This window comes from Haliotis asinina, chromosome 12, assembly GCF_037392515.1.
Source record: "Haliotis asinina isolate JCU_RB_2024 chromosome 12, JCU_Hal_asi_v2, whole genome shotgun sequence".
In the NCBI taxonomy this organism is placed as follows: domain Eukaryota; kingdom Metazoa; phylum Mollusca; class Gastropoda; order Lepetellida; family Haliotidae; genus Haliotis; species Haliotis asinina.
This window is the reverse complement of record NC_090291.1, coordinates 57,119,423-57,146,098: the sequence shown is the minus strand read 5'-3', so window position 1 is coordinate 57,146,098 and position 26,676 is coordinate 57,119,423. Positions and strand designations below refer to the sequence as shown.

The 26,676-nt window shown below is 43.5% G+C and overlaps 1 protein-coding gene across 1 annotated transcript in view; it reads right to left on the bottom strand.

The window, feature by feature from the left end:
* The window catches only part of LOC137258974 (leucine-rich repeat-containing protein 69-like), a 35,836-nt gene extending 9,220 nt beyond the window's left edge, over positions 1-26,616 (bottom strand). The window contains exons 1-2 of the mRNA XM_067796669.1: positions 26,418-26,616; positions 498-624 (exon numbers count right to left, since the gene is read on the bottom strand). Coding sequence (XP_067652770.1) covers positions 498-624; positions 26,418-26,594 — 304 coding nt within the window. The 5' untranslated portion in view covers positions 26,595-26,616. The remainder of the gene's footprint in view (positions 1-497; positions 625-26,417) is intronic.
* Positions 26,617-26,676: the final 60 nt, after the last annotated feature.

Genomic DNA, 26,676 nt, shown 5'->3' with positions numbered 1-26,676 from the left:
TGCGTTGCATGTGACCTTTACACAAACACAACATAAGAAAAAACTTGCGGCACACATGAGAGGATTCTGTCCTTGATATACCACAGTAGACTGTGACAATGTTGGTAGTCCTAAGGATTCTGTCCTTGACATACCACAGTAGACTGTGACATTGTTGGTAGTCCTAAGGATTCTGTCCTTGACATACCACAGTAGACTGTGACATTGTTGGTAGTCCTAAGGATTCTGTCCTTGACATACCACAGTAGACTGTGACATTGTTGGTAGTCCTAAGGATTCTGTCCTTGACATACCACAGTAGACTGTGACATTGTTGGTAGTCCTAAGGATTCTGTCCTTGACATACCACAGTAGACTGTGACAATGTTGTTAATCCTAGAAATGCTGTTTCAAACGATACATCTCAGTGTATAGGATCTACTGTTATCATAACATCAAGGGCAATCAAATCAAGTTAGAGTTTGTCAGTTGAGGATTGAGATTTCTTTGATACTTACTGAGGGCTTGTGGGGTAAGTGTTGTCAGTTTGTTATTAAAGACATGAAGCTTGTCAAGATTTCTTGCTGACTTCAGTACCTCCGGTAGAACTTCAAACTGATTGTTGCCAAGATTGAGCACTTCAAGCTGTAAATGGAATACATCCTGCAAGTCACCAAGTCATGGGGTACCAAGTTACATGGCAAGTTGCAGATTCCTAATGAGTTTTGAGGAGATGATGTCCTCATGAAGAAAAACCAGGTCCCCTGGACAGTCAACCTCTTTCCTGCAATGAGTGTAACATTTCAGTGTAGCTACGAACTCTGTTCTCAAGCATCATACACATGTTAGTACCTACACCAAAACATCACACTCGTTGCAATAAAGAGGTTGACATTCATTCAGAAGGGAAGGGGTTTACCTCCCTAGTGCCTGGTGTATCACCAAGAAATCAGTGACGACTCTACTCTGAAAACACTCTGCTATGTGAACATACCCTAGTCCTTATTGTGAAAACATATCCTATTATTGTATTCCTCTCTTTCATCTCACCACATTGTTATACATACTTAACTATATCTCCTTCTTCCCTTGAGCTTGTATATACTTATTTACATATCTGGCTTCCTGTACATCACTATAAATATACTGTACGATTCACTATGTCCTTATCTACCTGATGAAGGGGCATGAACTACTTCAGAAACGTTGTGAAAAATAAATAAAGAAGTTGTTATCCATAAGATTTGTCTTGTACAAGGGCTTGTCAAAAAGTTCTAGGCCTACACAACTTCTAGACTGGTGACACCAACTAATCTTAGGAGTGTTGTTGAACAGACACTGTTCTTCATCAGCAGTTCCACTTATCTTAATCAGATAGATCAACTAGTCTGAAAGCAACAGGTCCTTGAAGCATACTGGGGTATACATATGAGTACAACATGAGAGATGTTGAGGGCTGGAGTATGAGTTTACATGACAATGCTTCATCTCACAACTTTCCATTGGCAAAGTCTGCAGTACATCAATATGGCTTTGAAGAACTTCCTCATCCTCAATATTCATCTGACCTGGCTCCAAGAGACATCTATTTCCAGAACAAAAGGGACATCTCCATGGAAAATGCTATGCTGTTAATGACAAGCTCAAATCTGCTGTAATCGTTATAAATGGAAACTACTCATTTCGATCTTTAATTACCTTAAATCGACCTTTTCAAAAACAGTGCACAATTATCGCCTGTGAACGAAATTTCAACCAATCAGAGTGGCGTGTCTTAGTGACGTAATGTGAGGTATAGAGGGCCGATGTAGAATTCATCTAAATTTCAGGTGGTAAATTATTTCATTTACAGGTTTGTACAAACATGAAACCATGACGGCTTTTGTGAAAAATAAAATCTATATGTTTTCACAATCTACTGTCATCTGACTTTGTCCCCTGCTTTGCCTATTTTCCAAGTTACAACTTGTTTGCATAGGCAATTCTGTCAAAATAACTTGGTGTTGTTGGGCCTTATTTTCTTCCAGCCAGATATAAGTGTTTTTTCTAGGTCTCTTTTATCTTGATATTTAATCGTGTCATGTAAAAATATGATGTTTGTTATGTTTACTAGCACATAAAGAAACTGTGCATACGAAAATGTAAAATCTAAATATATGAAACCTGTGTGGACACATAAGGATTTAAACTCAGAGATTAGTGACATGTATCCAGCATCCATGCACGAGCCACGTGCAAACCATTGCTGCACATGCATTCCGGGAAAGAGAAACAGATCAAATGAATGCCACACAATACAGTCACTTTGAATGCTCAACCCTGCCCTTGCGATCGCTCAAAAAATTACACGGCTATTGAAATGCATAGCATGCCAAAGCTAACATCTGCACAACATGATGGGGCCATTGGGATGGTCTGTGGGGGAATGTCTCAACGACAAGTGGCTGCACTTCCACTAACTATGGAACACCATTTCTGCACTGGTGAGACGCTACCAGAACACAAATGACGTCATCGGTCAGCCACAGGACAGACAGATAAGGGTGACCCATCTTCGCCACAGGTTTCAGACTGCAGTGGTGACTGCCCAGACCATCCCAGGACTTCAGTGTATTCACCCGAACACAGTTTGACAATATTTATGCCATCAGACCATGATGTCCCGCCATACGACCTATCCTGACACAATGTCATCGACAAACTCACCGAATGTGGTGCCGAAATCATGTCCGCGGACCCTTGTTATGGTGGAAAAATGTTGTTTTTACAGATGAATCCAGGTTTAACATTTTCCATAGTGATGGACATCAACGCGCCTATACATGCGTGGGAGAACGTTACGCACAGGCCTGTGTCTTGGAGAGGAATCACTTTAGTGGTGGTTCCGTGATGATTTGGGGTGGCATAACAGCATGCCAAAGAACTCCTTTGGTGATTGTTCAGGGCAGCTTAACTGGTGTGGGCTACAGGGATCAGATTCTTTGACCTGTGGCAATTCCTTTTCAGCAACATCATGGCGCTGAGTTAACATTCCAACAGGACAATGCCCATCCTCATACTGCAAGGGTTGCTATGGATTTCTTGTAACACAACAACAATGACTTCCTGCCTTGGCCTGCAAATTCACTGAATCTCTCCCTGATAGAGCATGTTAGGAACAAGATGGACTGACGACTACACTGTCTTCCTCATCCGCCAGATAACATCCTTGACCTTGCCACAGAACTTGAGAGAATCTGGCATTACATCCCACAAGCCTTCCTTGCACGTTTGATAGGCTCTGTGCGTCGTTTATGCACTGCTGTTCTCAATGCCGATGGTGGACATACCCGTTATTGAGCATAGTCGTTTGACCCCTTCCCTCTTGTGGACCCGTGACATCATTGTGATTTACTTTTCAATTGAAATACTCCCGACCTGTTGGTCTCATGATCCCTCCATTAAAGTTCATATGTACCTTTGACATTGTTATCATATTTATCAACTGGAATAACATTTTGACAATGCAGTTTCTTTATGAGGCTAGTATATGATAATAAAAATTGACATTTGATTTATTAGAATCTGGAAACTAAACAACCCTACTTTGCCATTGCTAGAAGAAGCTTAAAATTTAATTAGATAAATTGGTACATACAGTTCTAACACACGGCAAATGCTACTACATGTGTTGTATGTATTTCTTATCCAACAATACGTTTTTATGCATTTGTTGTACCATTCAATAGATTCATTGTTTTCGTCATGAAGTGTACTGAAACAGACAACATACACTAGGGCATGTGTGCAAATTATGATTCACATTGGCAAAACTATAAAATGTCTAGATATTACATTCCTGTTGTACATTCACTATAAGTGTCAGCAGATCACTTCTTTTCATTAAATTTCAGAAAGACTAAGTAACTTAGTCTCAGTACTTTCGTTACCTCCACTACTGAGTCTAACAAAACCTTATGGGAGGTCGCGTCAGGAAAGCTTTGAGATTGACCAATCAGAACACATCTTACTAAATCACAAAAGTGGACATGTGCACATACTTTTAGAACTTTTGCCTCGGAAAGGTTTGTACCCGAATGATTCCGAATGCTATTACCATATGATCGCTACCAGGTAATCCATATGGAGCACACTACAAAACTGTCAACAGTGAGTAAACAGTTGCTGAAAATAGCGCTTTTGTCAATATTCAAGGATGTCAGCTCACTTGTCAGCTAGCTAATGGTAACCATGACATCAAAAAGCCTTATGCATATATAATGCAGGTCAAATACCTGTGTTTTATGTGGATTTTCGTTTATTGTTAGTGACTAGCGAATTTTTAAGTCCCGCCAAACCCTTAGCAAACAGTAGCTGTTGTCTGATCGGTTAAATCCATTTGGCCTTCTCTCAATTGATAGGACAGTCATAGGTCGCTCAAGGGTTACCTGACATGATCTCCTACTAGGTTTTGTTAGACTACGTAGGGGAGTGTAACGGAAAGTACGGAGACAAAGTTTACTTAGACTGAAGTTTCAAAATCAAAATGCATACAAGTATGATTTTAAACTAATAGCATTATAAGACCAAACATAAATATGTACATTGAATGATATCTACATACTGGTGAGTGGGCATTTGTAAACCAAGTGAACGTCGCAAGAAATTTATCGTGCTGTATTGTCACTTTGACCCCCACCTTGCTTCCTTTGAAGAAGTCGTTATGTTACAAGTTGTGTCATGCAAAATCCTTTTGGCCATGATTCAAATACATATTTAACTATTAGTATATGAAATTGAACCATAGTCTCAAGGATTTAGCCCGCGATTTTCAAAAATGGTGGCGCCCTTTCTGAGGATAAATGGTATTTAAGTTTGTGTTCACCGAGCTCCAAAATCAAAATTACTTTCTACTGATTGTAAAAATGTATTTGAGTGATGGACAATAGGATTTTGCATGGCATTGCTTATAACATAACAATTTCACTCTTGGAAGCGAGGTGGGTGTCAAAATAAAACTACTTACAATATTATTGTCACTTCGACCACAACATCGTTTCTGAGGAAGAATTCATTATGTTCATGTTTTTGGTCACAAGTGATTTACTACTACTTGTAAGTAGTTTTGATTTTATAATTCGATGAAAACAAATCTATATAGCATTTTATTTCTTGGAAGCGAAGTTGGACACAAGCTATCCAACTTAGTATATCCCACAGGCTTAAAACAACGCTTTCTTCGCATTCACAAAGAACCCATTTGGCATAAATTGCCGGGTCTGGTGGAAATCTGTGCATGGTGACACCATCACCTGACTCCATGGAGCAACTAATGGCAACACGATTCACAATGTCTTTGCTGACGTCGAGAAATCAGCAAAATGACAAGTTTCCCACACATTTTCTTTACAATTAACTGAAAATTGTTCTTTCCAATGTCACTGCAGGTCTCTGCTCTGGCAACAGAGTTACGTAGCCTGGCTTGGTTTCAGTGAGTGAGTGAGTGTGTGAGTGAGAGAGAGAGAAAGAGAGAGTGGGTTTTTCGCCACTCAGGAATAATTAAGCCATATGATGGCAGTCTGCACATGGTCAAGTCTTGACCAGGACCAAACAATCCAGTGATCAACAGCATGAGCATCAATCTACACAATTGGGAACAGATGACATGTGCCAACCAAGTCAGCGAGTCTGACCACCCAATCCTGTCAGTTGCCTCTTATGACAAGCACCAGGGTTAGTGAAGATCAATTCCAACCTGGATCTTCCGGGGTTCTGGGGACGGTGATGTTGAAAGGCATTGATTCATTTTGATTTGGTTCTTGTCTGTTTGTTCAGACCCATGAGATCAGTATTAGAATGTTTGGTGTAGGAGTTGACTAAAGGAGGCTGGGTGGTCAGGCTCAATGACAAGTTTTAAAAGACAAAATATTATGTATGTCAACTTCTTCTTTCGCCAGGTGAATGAAACAAAGTTGACACTTGCCATCGTATCATCACAACTGCGTAGAACGTAGCCAAGAGCCACACTGTAAATGGAGAAATTTACTGTATTTCAACGTATTTAACACACATGCGGACTACATTTAACGAGGTCTACTGTCCAAAGCATGTATGTATATACACTTCAAATTTACATCACTGGATAAAAGAAATTTAATAGTGTACATAGCTGAGTTATAGCCATAGCTAGATCCAGTGCAGCACTAACACAATTCTCGTACAACATTCATTTTTCTGATTCTCAAATGAAAAAAAGGTCTGCATCAAGTGGGTTATGTCTTATATGTCATTTACATATAAATCTACTTGATCCCTGGAACACAACTTCTGTATTAAAGTGAATGGAATTCTCTCTGCAAGGAAAAGATATAAATTGTGACATAGAAACAGATAAGTGTGATACACAAAAGTAAAAGCGTACAAAACAGGAGACAAGAGTGAGAATTGCATACCACTAATGAAGAACGTCTTCCAACATAGACGAAAAAGAAATTTGGTGCATGTGCATAGCATGTGAACAGCTTGCTATCGTTGAAACATGAAGTTTGCAGGTAGCAAGCCCATTAATATATATATCCTGGCGTAATGGGTTTTCAATTGGAAAACGATAAAACATTTTGTGAATGAAAACTAAATACAATCTTTTAATATGGTTCAGCCTACCTTCAGACAAGATAAAGTTTATTTCATAAACTATTATATTCCCATGCATATCACCATTTTCTATTTTTAATATCGAAGCAATCTCAAAGTTTCGCCGGACGTGACATCATATGTTTTTAATCCTTTCGTTGGCTGAATATTTTTAGCAATGTTTTGATAGTACGACATGCCCATTGTATCAAAAACTCTCACTATACAGTTAAACATTTCAGATTGCAGAGATAATAAAGAATAGCAGCGTGGTCACATGACTAGTAACGTGATCTTGTAAGGTAGTGTGTAAACCATGCAGGCGAAACATGAATGGCATTTTTGGAGTAAAGATTTAGGATTTTTATGCATTTGATCATGAGGTAGATATTGCATTAATGATTCCCTTGTTAAAATAAATCTTTCGTTGATTTTTTACTGTTGTTGACGCATAAACTTTGATTCATAGTATATTTATGTCCCAGCCAATAGGATCGTGTTGTTGACATGTAGGATGCTTCTCATGGATTTTCCAGCAATATCTCACTATAAATGGGAATCATAATAGCTGATCAAAAAGATATGATGATCGCAAACGTATGATGTCGTGATAAACGTATGATTATAAAAACATGCCAGTTACATGTACATGAAGGGAAATTGTCTGGGAGTAGATCAGTATCAACTTTTCAGTCAAAAACCCACAGGAAGTATATTTAAAAAATCTCAAGAAAATACGAGGGGTAATCAGCAGGTAGAATCTGAATAGGATTTTTGAAGGTGGTGTCCTCGGCCGGGATGCAGGGTCATGTCTTGACTGTATCCTGGCGTAATGGGTTTTCGATCGGATAGCGATAAAATATTTCGTGAACGAAAAATAAATACAATGTTTTAATGTCATATGGCCTACCTTCAGACAAGATGAAGTTTATTGTTACCTGAGGATGTCAGGGTGTTATACCCTTCTCCCTAGGCAATCTGTATTTCCTCCACTCTTTGTCTGGGGATGATGTAGCTAGACGGTATATTCAAGGATAAGTCCAGTTTGGTGTTCAAGTCCTTTTATTTTTGGTTATAGTTTTCCACAAACAAAGGTCCTCAAATGTTTCCTAGACTCTGGTCTAAACACAACAGTAGTTTACAATGTCCTGGAAGAACTTGTTGGTCTCTTGCACAACTTCTGATACTATAAGTTCATCTGAGCCATTCTCTCAATATACGGAGAAGTAGTATATACAATGGGGGTTTTAAAACACTTTCAAGAAAAGTCTCTACAAAGCCTTATTTACTAAATAAGGCTTTGGTTGGGTCCTTAGCTCTTGCTACTATTACCCCTACTACTTAACGTGTGTTGGAGGTAACACTGTGCCGTACGGTACGATCAATAATTCTTCTCTTACAAACCCCCTACCCGGCCCATCCCTCAAGTAGTATAAGTTAGGTTCGTCGGCTTTCATATCCACTTTATCTATGTTGTAAGTTTTGACTGACCATATAGGATCGGTGGCCCGCTTACGGCTATCACCCTCGTGTTCCCCCGGCTGGTATAGATACCTCACTAGGGCCCTATCTGGTATCTGTTTCTCCTTCCCACGCAATGGAGCGGCCGACTCTGCAACTAATGATTTTAGTTTGATAGCGTCTGCCGGTTTCTGACCTTTGTGACACGGCACCCATGAACTCCTGGACCACTTTCAAAAAGTCTCTACAACGCCTTATTTACTAACTAAGGCTTTGGTTGGCCCCTTAGCTCTTGCTACTATTACCCTTACTACAAAAAAGTTGGCGGCCTATGTCACGTTTATATCGATGAAACAGTTTAACGTGAACCGCCTATGATCTCTTTGGTGTTCATAATAAAGGCTTGTTGGGCTTTTTGTATCCCCTGTTCTATGTACTTTTTTTTCTCGTCCTCGCTGATAGCAGACTTACGAGACTTGGACCGAATATCTTGTTTCATTCCGTTATATTTTGTGAGTTCAGAGAGGATTGAACGAAACTCCTCTTCTGAGATCTTACTATCAGAGAGTGCCGTGGAAATACGCTCACTCACTGTGTTCAGCTTTGCTTCGGCCAGAACCCTGATCTCGTCGTGTTTCAATGCCTTACGATGAAGTCTGCGTGATACTAACTTAAGCGCCAACCCTGCCAACCCTGCCACCCCAGCTGTTATTTCAATACCTAGCACTATAGGGGCGGCAGGCGTTGGGTTGTTGGCTACCATCGTGGCCGCACCAGTCCCATGCTGGTTGCCATAAGGGTAGTGTCAACCCCGTCCACGATATTGAAAGCTCTATTGTACTTCTTACATAGTGCTTTCCGCGTGTCACGGTCTTGTTCTAGTTGACGTTTCACATCACATAACTGCCTCAAGCGGAACCCATCTACGGTTTCCAGCGTCTTCGCTACTTCCTCTACGACTGGGTACAGACCCATCCTATAATATATATTTTGAAAGATATTTTAATTGGGTTTCAGTCAATACTCTATAAATTAATTTGAAGTCTACAAGTTCTATTCTAGTAGTCAGGGTAATAGGTGAGAGTCTAATAGAATTTCCTGTTGTAATAAAAACCCCACTGAGGTTTATTAAGCGGTTTATAGGACCCGTGGTATCCCGTTGTATAACAATACGACAATATTTGTTTGTGTGTTCGTCAAACCAGTGTATTGACACCCCGGGTAAAATTTGGTGTACTCTTGAGGTGTTTTCATTGCCTGAATAGGAAAAGAAGACTTCTATGATGAGTGTGAAAGGGGAGAATATATCAAGACTTATGTTAAAAGAATAATTGATAAATGCTAATTTATTTTTTTCTCCAGGCTTTAACCTATTTTTTGCGGTCTCAGTAGTTGCTATGAATATCCTCTCCGGAATGAAATCCCCGGTCCAGATACCGTTGTTCCTAATCTTAGTGACAAACCCCGTATCTGTATCTATTGTGATATAAGGTGAGGCGAGTGTTAAGTTGATCAGCCATTTGGGCTCTTTTAAATCTGATAACGGCACCAGTCTGTACACGTTGTCTTTGAAGTGCAGGATATATAATTCATCTTCCTCACCAGGCTGATCGAATCCCTCCGTATCTCCTAGGTTGTTAAGCGTAGTGCTGGGACGATGACTGGCCATTATTATACTATTACGATATAATTTCCAACTGGTTTTTTGATAATAATTCAGGGGTGAACTTCATACCCATGAAGTGCATGTTGTCAGGTAGGAAGATCTTGGTTAGTGATATCTTGTTTTCCACGATCACGTTGACCCCCTCCAGACTGGTGTCGGCTCCAACACCCACCCGCACGTAAACGTTGCAAACTTGATACTGGTGTCGTTTCACCCACCCGAGTTTGATCCCATTCACGATCTCGACATCATTCCCCGATGGTTCCCCTAGGTAGACTTTGATGATCAGTGTTGAGTTTGCCGGTAGACTCTCTAGTATCTTGACCACGCCTTCGAATTCAGACACCAACTGCAATGTCACGTTTTGTATGGTCAGTTTACTCGATAGCATGTGGGCTGCCATAGTGTTGAGTGGGCTGACGACTATGCTACGTCTCTGAGTTGGGACATAAGCCACGAGCAGGGTTCCATTGTTCACGACTTTGTTTAGGTGGTTGTCTTTGTTATCAGTAAACACGTAAGGGGAGCCGAGCCTAATATTGAGAAACCAGTCGTTATCGGGTAACAACACCCACTTGTCATCTTCGGTGAAGACGAGCATATATGGCTTGTTTCGGGCGACGGTAGTGCTCTCAACATCGTCTAAGTCGAACAGTTTACCCCCGAACGATGGGTATATTATCCAATTATTATTACCGGTGTTGACAAGGGCGTACTTAGTGTTGACTGTTGCTCTTGTGGTATCTACTATATCACTTAGGGTTCCACCGGAGGAGACTTCAACGCGTTTGTAAATGTTGTTTTTCAGTTGCAAGGCGTACGATTTACCATCTACTCCGGGAGCGTTGAAACCGCGCGTGTCTCCAAGGTCGGAGATCCCGATATTGACGCATTTTTTCACTCCGGGCCCTTGTGCGCTGGTCATTTTACATGAAGCGTTAAGCTGAGGTATCCTATATTTACAGGATTATGATTTATATCTAACACCGATATTATCAGCTCAGGTATGTTGCCCTGGGTTAATCTCTTATACTGCCGTGGTGAAAACGACTCGGTTCTACCGTCGTTGTATTTCTCAGTTTTCACCGGCACTGCTCTCAGTATAGTGGAAGGGTGACCTCCTTGAATGTTGTACGTTGTGCTCACCTGACCGAGATGAATGTACAGCTCTCGGTACGGTACTAGGTCGGGTAACTTCGTGCCTGTGACGGTTGTTGTTGGTTTTATCTCGTCAGGAGACATACCGAGTATCCTCGCTAATGGTCGGCCGAGCCTCAAGGAGGTTCTTCCGTTGTTGATTAACACCACTGTGCCGTTTGAGTCGTTCATCTTGAGTTCGGCTCCCAGGGGTTTGAAGACCTCGTCGTTTAGAGAGCACACGCTGTAGTAGCCGTCAGTTATCTGACTGCGAGCCCCATTGACGAACAGCTTATTGTTGCTGGCGTTGATGTTAGTCCATTGCGGTAGGTAGGTGATATCGCAGAGTGCGACTTCGAGTTGACCTGACGTGTTATCGATCGCGTGCGTCAGCTGAACGGCCTCACCGCTCGTTATTCCTGGAAGTGTTATGTACATGTTAGAGTATATATGCTCATTATATAATAGTTTTAAAATGTATTCCCCTGGTGTGTTTTACCCTAAACTGGACGTAGATTTCTCCCCCATGAATATCGTGGTTGCTCCTGGGTTGTATTTCAATGCCCAGCTTTTAGATGTGTTCGATAAGTATAAGCTTTCGGTGACTAACGTCAAGGCAGTCCACGCTTGGTTCAACAACCCTATGCAGTTCTGGCAGAATCAATTCAACTTTGCCGTGTGGTGCGCTACAACGGGGTGTGGTGTGACATTGACCGACACTCGGCGTGGACCGCTGAGTCAGTCTGTGTTCAAGTTCCACGTGTACTACCAGGTCAGACGTATCCTTAAAGAGATCAGCGCCCCCTTCCCACAGGACAAAGCGTGGGACGCAACAAACAACCCGTACAATAGACGGGCCTACGAACGTATTTGCAATGAATTCGAAATAAACCCGAAGACGGATTGGCGTTTGCCGGGCCCGAACCACGGGTTGGGTATTCCTTATGATGGGGGGCGACCAGTGAAAGAAGTCAGTGATGATTTACTGAAACGAGATATACTACGCCAGGACTTTGCTTTGTCGAGTAATGAATGGAGGGATGATCGTATGAACTTTAAAGGTGGGGTTGCTTTCACAGTCCAGAAAGTGGAGCAGTCAACCGCAGACGGGTGGAAAATGTTCATGCTGGACACGTCGAAAGGATTCACTCGTGCCGGGGTAGTCAGGTTGAACGACTCGATTCGAACGTACGTGTGGGCGCTGTTGGGTGCGCAGTCGATGACGCGTTCCAACATCATCGGTAAGGGAACTGCTTACGACGCTCAGAAACAGTTCGTTTCCAACGTTGATGATGCTATCAATTCTCCAGTTGATCTCCCGCGGGCCATCGACCGTTACCAAAACGTGTTAGAATACGCCAGATCGAAAGTCAATTACGTGTTCGCCGTGGGGCTGTACATGGCTCCGAGTGATATGCAACTGAGAGTAAAAAAAGTGGTGGTTTATAACAACAAAATAGTCATAGCCACGGCGGATCAAAAGTTGGGTATCAACCCCGATATTAACACCCCCTATATCCCACACATCCCACCACGTGAAACGGGTATAGTGGCGCCACCACCGGAGTCTAAAGTTCATGTGGAGGTACCCCCCACACACCCCCATATTCAGACCACCAATCACATCGATAATAAAACGGCCCTTGTGGTTGGTGGGGTAGCTTTGGGACTTATTTGGTTAAAGATTTCTTAGCCGCTACGTACACCAGACCCGCCACGGCGAAGATGGCTGCCCACAGGTTTTGACTGAGCCACGTGGCAGTTTTAGCCAGAGCGCCCAACAACCACGAGACGATGCTACCCAGGATGCCGGGAAGGGCTTCGGCGGCTTTACCAGCCAGTTTAGCTAGGTGTTCCCCGAGTTTTTTTATCCAGTCTTTAACCCCACCGGCAGGTGTGGGAGTTCCCCCGCCGCCGGCAGGCCCCACAGGGGTACCCCCTGTCAGTGACACCACCAGGGTTGATATGATGAAACCCAATGCAGTCAGAATGCTGGCGATGGTGATCCCTTGCTCCCGGAACAATATCCGAATCCTGTCTGCTAACGTGGTGTCTCGGTGGAGGACTTGATTGATGGTTTCCCGCACACGGCTGAACTGGGATCTAAGCTTTTCTTTGAAGGAGGATGCTGTCTCCAGCCAGGTCTGCCTTTCCTCTTCCAAATCACGTATTCGTTTCTTGATGGTGGCTTTCAGAGCCTCGTCCTCAGTTTCACCGAGTTTGTCCTTTTCATGGGCGATGTGGTCGTCTATCACGCTAATTTTGGCCGTGCTTTTCCAGAGATGACCACGAATGGTTTGCATCAACAGGTCCAACCCCCTCAGTTCCCGAAAGGTATTTTTGAGACCCGGGAAGGGCTTGTTCTCGTAGTCGGCCAACACCTTTTTAATATCATAAGTCATGTTTTGATCCAATGGGGCGTCCCTGATGCCTTCCAGACTTTGAACTAAATTCGTAGGAAGCTTAGGTCGCGCGCCACCGTAATCTTCTAAGCCTAGTTCCTTTTGGACAAACTTAATTTTATATTTACCGGCCAATGTTGATAAGGCAAGCGGTTTTCCCGTGCGTTGATGCACGAGATCGGCCTCCGGGCGAGCCTTCAAACGCAGCGGGCCACCCGCATCAACAAAAAACTTGTCATATTCCCTTACCAACGGCTTGATGTTGTCTCTCTTTTCAACTGCGTCGTAATAACTGTCGACGGCGCCCTTAATGAGTTCGTCATCCAGCTGTAGGCCAGTACTGAATGAGGTCTCCTGGTCATCATCGAATGCCTGGGCACTATCGCCCGGCATCTCCGTCATATCTATGACTCTTCATCCATTAGTATTAAAAATATATTTCTTTTATATAACAATGTACGGCAGAAAATTAGATCCTTTCAGAAGATTGAGAGAGCCATTAGGCGCCAGAGCCGTGCGCCAGTCGGTGACCATCACCAACAATCCCAGCAAGATAGACCAGAATCAAACTCTGCTGGTTAGATTTCCAAACCTTGGTGAGAATGACCTCATTGTACCAGGCACTGTTCGACTGGCGTTCAATATCACGTTGACCTCCGACAACGACAAACGCGAGCTAGTGCGGAACGTGGGTCGAGCTATCATCAAGAAAACGACCGTCAAGATCAGCGGTAACGAGGTGCTGAGTATCGACGACAGCGACGTGTTTCACTGCTACGGGGATCTCTGGAAAAGCGAGGGAGAACGAGTCAATGATGTGTACCAGGGTATCAGCAAATCAACCCGGTCGCGCATAGGGTATGCCTTCACGCCAGACCAGCTAGACAAGCTATCGGACGGTGAAAAGGCCATCGCTCGAGCATACGGGAATCGATTCTGCGTGCCGCTCGACTTCGAGTTGCTCACGGGACACGCGCCGTATTACCAGGCCGCGCTGGGTGATAAGCTCGAATACGAGCTCACGTTTAACGACTATAGCAAAGTAGTGCGTACGCCGAACGGTGATGAGGCCAGTTATGCCATAGACAACATCTCTCTGGAGTTCGACATGGTCACTAGCCCGGAGCTGGCCAGGCAGGTTCGAAGCCAGTACTCTGGGAAGATGGCTATCCTGTACGATCGCGTACTGAGGCATAGATCAGTCGTGCGAGATAAGAGCGACACTGTGTGGAATATCAACCTGAACGTGCCGGCGCGATCGATGAAAGGTATCCTGGTCGTCCCAGTGGAGGATTACGAGCCATTCCGGAGGGACAGCGAGAAGTTTTTCAACCCCGAGATTGAAAAGGTGGAAGTGACCATCGAGGGCGTGCCCAACCTGTTCAGTCATGGTATGAGACCACACCAGCAGTGGGATGAGATAAAAAAGCTACCAGGGACAGTGGGGGGAGCCCCACATTATATAACAAAGGACCTGGACCTCGGCTCCGTGCAGATCGGTGAATACCTGACCACCAAGTACGCCCTATGGTTGGACATGCGATCCACGGATGATGATAAACTGCACGGTAGCGGGCGCCGTATAGATAACGGCAGCGAAGGGATAACCATCCAGATTACTAAGAAGGCTCAACCCGCTGGTAAGTTGAAATTATATCTGTACGTTATTATGGATGCGCAACTTAATATAGACAATGGGAGATTCGTGCAAGCCATCTACTGATGGGGGGTACCCCCCACTGCCCCACCTCCCCACTGACCCACACTGCGCCATAGTGTGCGGGCAGACTGGCTGTGGGAAGACCATTTTCGTGTTGGATATGTTGGAGGGTTACTACAAGGATGTGTTCGATAACATCGTTATCATGTGCCCTACTCTGAGCATGAATAAAACGTACGCGCGACCTTGGGTGATGACGGACCCGGACGTACACAAAATCGACCCTGGAACACGCCTGCAGGACTGGTTGAAAGCTCTTCACGAGAAATTTAAAGGGGAACCGACGCTGTTCATACTGGACGACTGCAGCGCTAATCGCGAGATAACAAAAAAGAGAGACATGCTATCGTACCTGGCCTTCTCTGGCCGGCATGCAAATCACAGCGTCTGGGTGCTAACGCAGAAGTTCAACTCGGTGTTGAAAGACCTCAGGGAGCAGACGCGATGGGTGGCCTTATTTCACTGTAAGGACAGGGATTCGTTCGAGGAGTGTTTGAGAGAGAACGATGTGATGAGCAAATTAGAACGGGAACGGGTGAAGAAACAGCTCGCTGAAACTAAACACGCTAAGCTCGTGCTCAAGACCGACCAACCAGTAGCATATAGAGTGTGTTAAAGCTAAGCAAAGCTAAGCAAAGCTAAGCTAAAGCTAAGCAAAGCTAAGCTAAAGCTAAGCAAATGCTAAGTATAGCTATGATATTTGAAGTGTTTGTCGTGTGCAACTTAACCTTCATTTCTCTGTGTTTTGTCTGCATCGGGTATTATATAGTTAAAACTAAATCTTACTTGTTATATTATAAGATGGAGTGTGAGGAATTGCTCGAACAATTGTCTGGGGATGATGACAAGCGAGAGAAACTGGTGGCGTTGGCTGTTGGTGGCAAAGCCAAACATTACTTTGGAGACTACACTCCGGATAAAATTCACAAAATGTCAGCCGAAGAAATCGATAAGCTGTACGCTAGATAAGAGTCCCGGCTCGGAGCAGAAATGACAAAGACAATAGGATCGGCTATGACCCAGATATACACCGGTATTGTGTCATACTTCCTTCCCATTCCACCAGAGCGCCGACTTTACCTGTGGGAAGACCTCGAGAAAGACCCTTTTATCGAACACGCCGTGAGCTCTATCAGCTGCGGGCTGTACCACAAATATGGCATGTTGTTGGCTCCAGTGACGGCGGCGATTATCACGGCAAAGCATTGTCAATTTGAGAGAGAAAAAAAAAATAATAATAGTATAGATGGATGCCAGGGAGGAGGAGGAAACCCCAGTGGTGGTACCCCCCACACCCCCAACAGTGAGGGAAGTGACTCCTTCACAGGAGACCAGGGAACCAGTGGGGGAAGTGACCCCAACAGTAACCAGACAGAAGAATCCTAAGAGAGTAGCTGCCGGTAAAAAACGGTGGTGTAACCAACATAAAATTATTACAGTGACCAACCAAACCCGACTGTTGTTGGCTGTAGGCGTAACTGCTGCCTTGGCTATCTCGTGGTTATATCGTGGGGGTGTGGGGGGTACCCCCACTGAGGGAAACCCTCACCGTGAGGTGGTACCTGAGGTGGTAACCCCCACTGTCGACCAGCATATCATGTTATAATTTAAAATATTTTTATATATACATAATGTCTGAGGGGAAAACGTTCGTCAACGACGCATACCACGCCACAGTGGTCGCCAGTCTAGCAGTAGGGTACGCTCGGTTGACTAAAATGGTGCTTAAACAACCAACTATCAAGCTAGATTTCAACCTGCAGGATATGGGTATGCTCATAATGAACCTTGGTATGGCGATGGCCACAAAAGACATCCTAGTAAAACAAGGGATAATACCTGATAATATAATGAAATAAATATAGGGATGGCCACGATAGCTATGATGGTCGGTGGGGCGTTAGTGAATGCCCTGGCATTTTCCGGGAGTAATTTCCTCTTCTCGAAACTACGAGATGATCACGCGGCTGAAATACAGGAAGAAAGGAAGCGGCACGATCTCGCTACTGAGAACTTACAAAAGGCACAGGCCGAGTACGCTAAAAAACGCATCCAGAGGATCGATTTTATTAACGAACAACTCCAGCGTGAAAACCATGCCGTTCAAACATTCAACGATGTCGATGAAGCAATGAAAGAATACTACCTACTAACTGGTAAACGATTGGAACCGCTCAATAAACCCACACTCGCTCAGTACTACACACCATCCAAGGGACAAATGAATCGTGAACTGGGCTTCATAGTGTTGGGTATAGCAGCTACTGCGTTGGTTGCGAAGCAATTAAATTAAATACCTATATAAGTAAACATGAGACCCGCTCCATACCGATGCGAATACATACTTATGGGGAAGACCGAGGCCTGTGGTAGGAAATGCAGGAATCAGGGGTTCTGTTGTTTCCATATGGGAAGTCCTAACTACACGTGTTCTGTGTGTGGTATCGGGGTTAAAGGACACTACTGTCTATGTAAAGCTCACGGAGCGAACGTAGTCAGACATCAACTCATCTACGAGAATAAAAAGGACTACATAAAAGAACGTAGGCGACTGCTCAAGATAGACTCCAAATAAATGTTTTCCCTTTACTGTGACCCAATTAGACATTGGTTATGTTAGGTGTAAACACTATGACTACTGTGCGCGAGCTCAAGCGGGTCGCAAAACAGAGAGGTGTGATCGGGTATTCTAGAATGCGGAAGTCAGCATTGTTGAGATTACTAGGTTTAGAAGCCCCTCCTACGGTAACACAATTAAAAGCTCAAGCAAAACAGCTTGGATACACGGGTTATTCAAACCTGGGGAGAGCCGGGTTAACCGCATTGTTATCACATGCCCCCGTAGCACGTCCCACTGTAAAACAACTGAAAGCCGAGGCACACGATTTGGGTTTAGGCGGGTATTCCCGTATGAGAAAACCACAGCTTGTAGAATTATTACGACAGAATAGAGCTATTGACCTACAGTTCGTGCGCACTGAGCGCGCTGTAGGCAACTATTTGAGAGGTTGGCGCATGCACGTTGATAGAAACATAGACATTACAGATATCAAGCCTCTGATAGCTGATAAGGTCAACCAGGAACTAAATAACCTAGGAAGTATCAAGTTTCAGATCACAGTGAAAATGTCGCTCGATAAGCAGGTTGGGAGTACCACTGAATATGTTCAGCCTTACTTCCGAGGTAAACAAGAGGTTGTCACACATACAGAGACCATTGACGCATCAATCGATACCAGTTTTCAGCAGATACGAGAATACCTAGAACGCTACACACACTTGGGGTCCGGGTGGGCTGTAGATAAAATCGATAATGTCTATCTAGACATAGCTAACTACGTGCCATTCAGAGGCGGGTCATACCTAGCCTTGCCCCCCTACTATAGGAACAAACATGCCATAGTAAACGTTAAGAATAGAGGAAACGATTGCCTGAGGTTAGCTATCAGGTCAGCCTTATTTCCAGCTGACACTAATCCGAACAGGCCTTCTAATTATCCTCAGGATGATGGGCTCAACTGGGATGGTATAGATGAACCCACCCCCATATCCCAGATCACTAAAGTAGAAAAACAGAAAAATCTGGCTATAAATGTCTTTGGGCACGAAGGTAACACAACAATAGTACACAGGGTCAGCGAAGTGAAGGATCGCCAAGTTATCAATATATTCATGATCCAGCGAGGTGACAAGTATCACTACACATGGATAAAACACTTTAGCAGGCTGTTGTATGACCAATCGGCACACAGAGAAAAGACCCACTTCTGTGAACGATGCCTACATGGTTTCACACGAGCTGATTTATTAGAATCCCACTGGGAGGATTGTCAAGGTGTGGGGCAGACGGCCATACGAGTCGACATGCCTAAGGAAGGTGATAATATCCTAAAATTCGGTAACCACAAGAACCAAATGTCTGTGCCTTATATCATATACGCCGACTTCGAAGCCTTGGTGGTGCGGGATTCCCCCAGTGGTGCCGCCGGCGAGGCCCCCAGTGGTAGCTTTACCCACAAAACACACGAGCATAAAGCCTGTGGGTTTGGATACATTGTCGTCCGTTGTGACGGGGAAACGAAAGCTCCGGTAGTGTATAGGGGCCCTGACGCGGCTGAAAGGTTTCTAAAGTGTTTGCAGGAGGAAGAAAAAATTATTAGGAAAGCATTGTATAGAATCGCTCCCATGCGTATGACCCGAGTCGACAGGCTAGCTCACGCTAGTAGCACTAACTGTCACGTGTGTGACTCACCACTTAACGGTGATTCGGTGAGAGATCACTGCCACATAACTGGTAAGTATAGAGGCGCCGCTCACAGCGCGTGCAACCTCAAGCTTAAAATCAACCCTAAGACAATAAACATCCCCGTTGTCTTTCACAACTTGAGAGGGTACGACTCACACTTGATCATGCAGGCCATCGCGAAAATCGATGGTAATATAACGTGCATCCCCAACAACATGGAGAGATACATCTCCTTCAGCTTAAACGGACTTAGGTTCATTGACTCGTTTCAGTTCCTCCTGTCGTCACTCGACAGTCTGGTCAAGGCCAACAATACCTTCCCTATCACTGATCGATACACAGACGCCGAGACTAGACCCCTGCTTATGAGGAAGGGTGTGTACCCCTATGAGTACATGGATAGTTGGGTCAAGTTCACCGAGACCAGACTACCCCCTATTGACTGCTTTTATAGCAAGCTGAATGAGGCGTCCGTCTCACGAGATGATTACTCGCACGCGACTAACGTATGGAATAAACTGGGTTGTAAGAACCTGGGTGATTATCACGACCTGTACTTGAGGACAGATGTACTGCTGTTAGCCGACGTGTTTGAGACGTTTAGGCGGACGTGTTTCAAGCAGTATAAACTCGACCCCGCATGGTATTACACCAGCCCAGGTCTGTCGTGGGACGCCTTGCTTAAAAAGACTGGAGTTAATTTGGAATTGCTCACAGATTACGACATGCACCTATTCATTGAGAAAGGCTTGCGAGGTGGGATTTCCATGGCATCCAAACGATACGCGAAAGCAAATAATCAATACGTGAAAGGTTACGATCCTAACAAGCCAACCAATCACATTCTCTACCTCGACGCAAACAACCTGTACGGCTGGGCCATGAGCCAGTATCTACCTACAGGGGGATTCGAATGGGTACCCCACGTTGATGTTATGGGGGTTGCACCAGATTCGAACAAAGGGTATATCCTCGAGGTTGACTTAGAGTATACCAAGGAATTACACACATCACACAACAGCTACCCCCTGGCCCCCGAACGTATGAGGGTTAACCCAGACTGGATGACTGAGTACCAACATAACTTGTTAGGTGGGCGTGTGACAGACGTTGAAAAACTCGTGCCTAACTTAATGAATAAGACCAAGTACATCGTTCACTATCGCAACCTACAGCTGTACCTGTCGTTGGGTATGAGGCTGACCAAAATACACAGGGTGCTCATGTTCGACCAGAGCCCATGGATGGAGCCCTACATCAGAATGAACACAGACCTACGAAAAAAAGCCACCAGTGATTTTGAGAAAAATCTCTACAAGCTCATGAACAACTCGGTGTTTGGTAAGACTATGGAGAACCTGAGGAAACGCGTGACCGTGAAGCTGGTTCGGTCGAGTGAGGAAGACAAGCTCAGGAGATTGATAGCCAGTCCGGCATTCAACCGTAGTAAGATATTCACAGACAACCTGGTTGCCCTACACATGAAGAAAAGCCACATAAAATTCAACCGGCCTGTTTACGTGGGGATGAGCATCCTCGATTTATCCAAACACCTGATGTACGACTTTTACTACAACGAGCTCAAGAAACAGTACGGCGACAGGTGTGAAGTGCTGTACACTGACACGGATTCCCTGCTGTTAGAAATTCGAACCGAGGACGTGTACGAGGACATGAAAAAACACCTCGATTTATACGACACCAGCGACTACCCTAAGACCCATACCATACACAGTACGGTAAATAAAAAGGTCCTAGGTAAGATGAAGGACGAGTGTGCTGGCACGCCCATAGCCGAGTACATAGGTTTGAGACCTAAGATGTACTCCATACTGAAAGCCGACAATAGTGAGATCCGGAAGGCTAAGGGGGTTAAGAAGTATGTGGTGAAACAACACATCAAACACGCCAGATTCAAGGAAGCCCTGTTCAAGACCCGTACCTTTAGGCATAAAATGAACACACTTAGAAGTGATGGACATAAGATATACGGACTGACTATAAACAAGACGTCCCTGTCGCCTATGGACACTAAACGTTGGATAGCTATTGATGGGATAAACACATACACGTATGGACATGAAAAAATTTGAGGCTATTTACTACAGCCCGCGTGGGTACTGGAAAGGAGCTAGCGCAGTAGATAAGCTAGCTAAAATAGCGCGAGTACCCCCGGAGGAAGCCAAAGCGTGGCTTGAAAAACAAGCCCTGTGGCAGATCTATTTGCCGGCACCACGCTACGTGCCTAGAAGGAGGTTCGGTATTAACATACCTAATAGCGTTCACCAGGCAGACCTACTGTTCCTACCCCACGACAAGAGGTACAAGTATGCCTTAACCGTAGTGGACGTAGCCAGTCGTTACAAGGAAGCCGAACCCTTGACCACGAAAGATTCGGCCCAGGTAGCCAGAGGATTCGAACGCATATACAAACGCAGTCCGCTGACGTGGCCAACAGAGCTGCAAGTTGACCCCGGACGGGAGTTCATGGGTGCCGTGTCACAACTGCTAGCCAAACACGATACAAAGGTCAGGCGTGGCACGGCCGGAGCCCATCGCAGCCAAGCCATAGTTGAGAGATTTAATAGGACTTTGGCTGAGTGCTTGTTCGGCCATCAGTATGCTAGGGAGATGGTCACCCCTGGAAAACGATCGACTGAATGGGTCACGAGGTTACCCAAGGTGGTGTCGGCAATCAACCATGAAGTCACCCGTCTCACCGGTAAGAAACCGGCAGACGCTATCAAACTAAAATCAATAGTTGCAGAGTCGGCCGCTCCATTGCGTGGGAAGGAGAAACAGATACCAGATAGGGCCCTAGTGAGGTATCTATACCAGCCGGGGGAACACGAGGGTGATAGCCGTAAGCGGGCCACCGATCCTATATGGTCAGTCAAAACTTACAACATAGATAAAGTGGATATGAAAGCCGACGAACCTAACTTATACTACTTGAGGGATGGGCCGGGTAGGGGGTTTGTAAGAGAAGAATTATTGATCGTACCGTACGGCACAGTGTTACCTCCAACACACATTAAGTAGTAGGGGTAATAGTAGCAAGAGCTAAGGACCCAACCAAAGCCTTATTTAGTAAATAAGGCTTTGTAGAGACTTTTCTTGAAAGTGTTTTAAAACCCCCATTGTATATACTACTGGAGAGAACCTCTCAAGTCAACGGTGGGGCCCAGAATCGCGCACCACTCACCGGACAACTAACAAAATAGAAGTCGTGACAATTTAGGCTCCTCCCCCCGAAATAATGTCCTACGTCATACAAAAATGACTCATACCCAATCTTAATAATTAGTTACTTTCATTAGTCCCTTTTCAAGACTTTATCAGTACCATCAAATTCTTCCAGTGTAAAACATCTTCGTTAATCAACTTTTAGCCATCCATCAACCAAACATTGACATACCTGACAAAATATCAAATAATATTTCAGACTGGTAGGCGCCAGAAGATACTTAAACAAATTATTTCTGATCCTCTGCGTGTCCCTTTTATTGACACACTGACCATTAGTATCCGAATGTCCATTTGCCTACTCATGTATGATCACAAGGTCTTAGTTTTATGTTACTTCAGAGAAATCGCCATTTCCCCCGGGAAGAGTGAATCCATAAAATTTGATTACTTGGTTAATGCACTTTCCCAGTACTTTGACCCTTCCTAACTTAACTTCAATTTCTCCTTATATATTCATCAATGTTTTATAAACTTCCTAACTCTAAATGTCCTGGTTATACATGCCCCTCCTGTTGGAGAGCATGTCCCATGCGACTGATAAATGGCTTAAGTTTCATCGTACACATATAAACATCATATCCATAACAATAGCAAAGATTAAGATATACATAAATGACACAATATCAACAGAGTACCAATATATCTGAGGACCCGAAAACTCAAAATGCCAAAATACAAGTAAATGTCTCAGATAGGATCTGTCTTTGGTTGTACCTATCTGAGAAGCGAAACAGTCATTTAATCAATAAACTTGAAACAGTATCCCAATGAACATAGCCAACGCAGATGTTATAAGTTGAAATCAGTACAAAAAAAAACAGGTCGAATTTTTGTTGGAATCATGAACTTTTTTTTTTTCTGCACAAATCACAATAAATTTACAACACCAGTTTATATAACATACCTCCCATCAATTTAAACAAAATTACATATTCAACAATTGTTTCTAATCTGAATCGATATTAGGGGCAATACTGCCAACTGGCGGTTCTAAAGGGAAAAGTCCTGAACGAATTGATTGGTCTGAAAAAGGCCACTCATAAACCATATATGACGGCAGGTGCTGACGAAAAGCTGCATTCCACCACCTATTGGAATGAGGTTGCTCATCCCTGCATATACGATAGTGAAGAGATTGACTGTCCGAAACATTGGGCAATTCTAAATGATAGTCTATTATCGATCTATCATAATATTGGCCGTCTAAAGGATCAGCTATCAGAAAATCAGGGATAATAAATTGAAACGTTGTACCTATCATAGCAAAAGCCAAAGCATCATGGAACATGCTACGAGCTACTTCACAAGCATAGCTGGTAGTAGTTCCAGTCATCCGTTGTCTTTCGAAATATGGCAACTGTAAGTCATCCGAAATTCTGCCTCGGACATTTTCATCTAACGAAACTTGACAAACTTCACATCTGTGTGAATTATTGCTGTCAATGAACAGATGACTGTTGTCATGGTGAGTTAGGGTACAGGTAGTGCCTGCAACCCCATGTTTAAAAGCCAAATCAACCCTATTTGAGATTATGAGTACATGCATTGCGCATGTTGCATGGTATATGCGTTTACACCAGGCGCAATGTTGAATTTCATATCCCCTTATTACGTATTCCTTTAAATTTAGAATATCCTTTCTACAATATCCACATTTTGTCCAAGTTTTGTGAAAAGGAAAATCACCAGCTACAGCAAGGGGAGAATGCCGTTGCTCCAACTGATGACTTAAAATTCCTCCATCGCCAAACATACAAAAATTATTAACTTCATTCGTTGTATACCCTGCTCCTCTCAAATAAGCGTAGAAGAAGGGCATGAGCCTTTGTTTATATGGGGAATGGTAGCTTATTCTTGCACACTGCGCAACATTTACTGGTGTAAGTGCCTCTCTCAACCCTAATTTAACAATATTGAGAAAGTCGAAAAACATGCCATATATGACCATGACAATAGGTCGAATTAATACGTTTACATAATCCGGGTCTGTAAGTTTTGTGGTAATTGGTAATCCATTATGAAAAATTGGTGTCTGGATATCGTACGCTAAAATAGCTAAAATTTCGTCATGGACATACGGGTGAATTAGTTCTGGTATGTCAACTTTAATCGAATACGGTAAATCATTTTCTCCGTAAATGCCCATCAAATTGAAAAAAAATACTGCAAACTGGGACCAATATTCAAGCTGGTTCCGTTTAATCCAGACTGATCTCTTCCTCTGAGGCGAGCCAAAAACACCAATGACATCCCTTGATTCCATATTGTCCCTTTTATTGACACACTGACCATTAGTATCCGAATGTCCATTTGCCTACTCATGTATGATCACAAGGTCTTAGTTTTATGTTACTTCAGAGAAATCGCCATTTCCCCCGGGAAGAGTGAATCCATAAAATTTGATTACTTGGTTAATGCACTTTCCCAGTACTTTGACCCTTCCTAACTTAACTTCAATTTCTCCTTATATATTCATCAATGTTTTATAAACTTCCTAACTCTAAATGTCCTGGTTATATCATTTCATAAACTATTATATTTACATGCACATCACACATTTCCTGTCGTTAATCCGCCACTGCTGTCGAAGCAATCTCTACGTTTCGCCGGACAGGACGTCATATGTTTTAGATCCTTTCGTTGGCTGAATATTTTTTGCAATTTTATGATAGTACAGCATGCCCATTGTATCAAAAACTCGCACTGTGCTGTCAAACATTTCAAAATGCAGAGATAATAAAGAATTTGCCTTCCTAAATTGCTCCAAAACAGTGTTAAGTGTAGCTGGGAACAAAACATCTGCGGCAGTAGATTTCCTTGTCATATACCGTGGTGAGTACCATATGAGACGTAATACCCAGGCATTCCCCGTCCAGCTGCTATACAGGCTTATCCTCATTATCTACACCTCATAATTACACTGTCGGTAACTAGCCTTCTTTGCGTTGATAGCCTCCTATAGACAAAATAATATAAGCGGCACCAGTGTCTGTTTGGTAATGAATTTTGCAATTCATTTCCGATTTCATGTAATCAATTTTCCGATTTTGGTGTGCCATAAAAATAAATCAGTGTGGTCACATGACCAGTAATGTGATCTTGTAAGGTAGTATGTAAAGTAGGCGGGCGAAACATTAATGGCATTTTTGGAGTAAAGATTTAGGATATTTATGCATTTGATCATGAGGCAGTTATTGCATTAATGATTCCTGATCAAAATTAATCTTTCATTGATTTTTAAATATTGTCAATGCATGAGACTTTGATTCATAGTATATTTGTGTCCCACCAACAGCAGGGGTCTCGTTGTTGACATGCAGACTGCTGCTCATGGATTTTCCAGCATTGTCACACTATAAATGGGAACCGATGATGAAGAACATCTTCCGATACAGACTATAGAAATTTGACACATGCGCATAGCATGTCAACATGTCAGCTCGCTATCGGTGAAACACTAAGTTTACGGGTAACATGCCCATTAATATATAAACGTATGATCATAAAAACATGACAGTTATGTGTATGTGTAGGGAAATTATCTGGGAGTAGATCGATATCGACAAAACTCACGGGAAGCATATTTAAAAACTCTCAAGAAAATACGATGGGTAATCGGTCGCTAGAATCTGAATAGGATTTATGAAGGTGGTGTTCTCGGCAGCGATGCAGGGTCATTTCTTGACTGTATTGGACCGCATCGCGCCTCTCGGCTACGTTGAACGATGCCCATGATGTTGATCACTGGTCCAGACTCTGTCATTTACAAACCGCAGTACAGCTGAGCAGTCCCGGGTCGCGCGCCAGGTAAACTGCACTCTAGCCCAGCTGGATTATCGCATAGTGCGGCGATAAAAATCAAACTAACCAACTGTTCAATATTCATTCATATGAAGTGAACAAACAATGTGAATGTCTTCGCAAATTTGTTTTGTTCTGTCTTACCTGGTATAAATTTTCAAATTCCTGAGGCAAGTTCTGCAAATTGTTATTTTTCAATTGAACCTGGACGAGACAATCTATCTTTCCAATTATCTTTGGTACCCTGTCAAGTTTCTTGTTGCATAAATTCAACTGTTTCGGTTTTCCTTGTAGTGCTCTGAGTAAAAGCGTGTCCGCCATTATTGTTGCTATCCATTCATGTGAAGCTGTTTGCTATGTAGTTACGGACTCAGAAATAAAAACTAACTCCACAAAGTCAAAT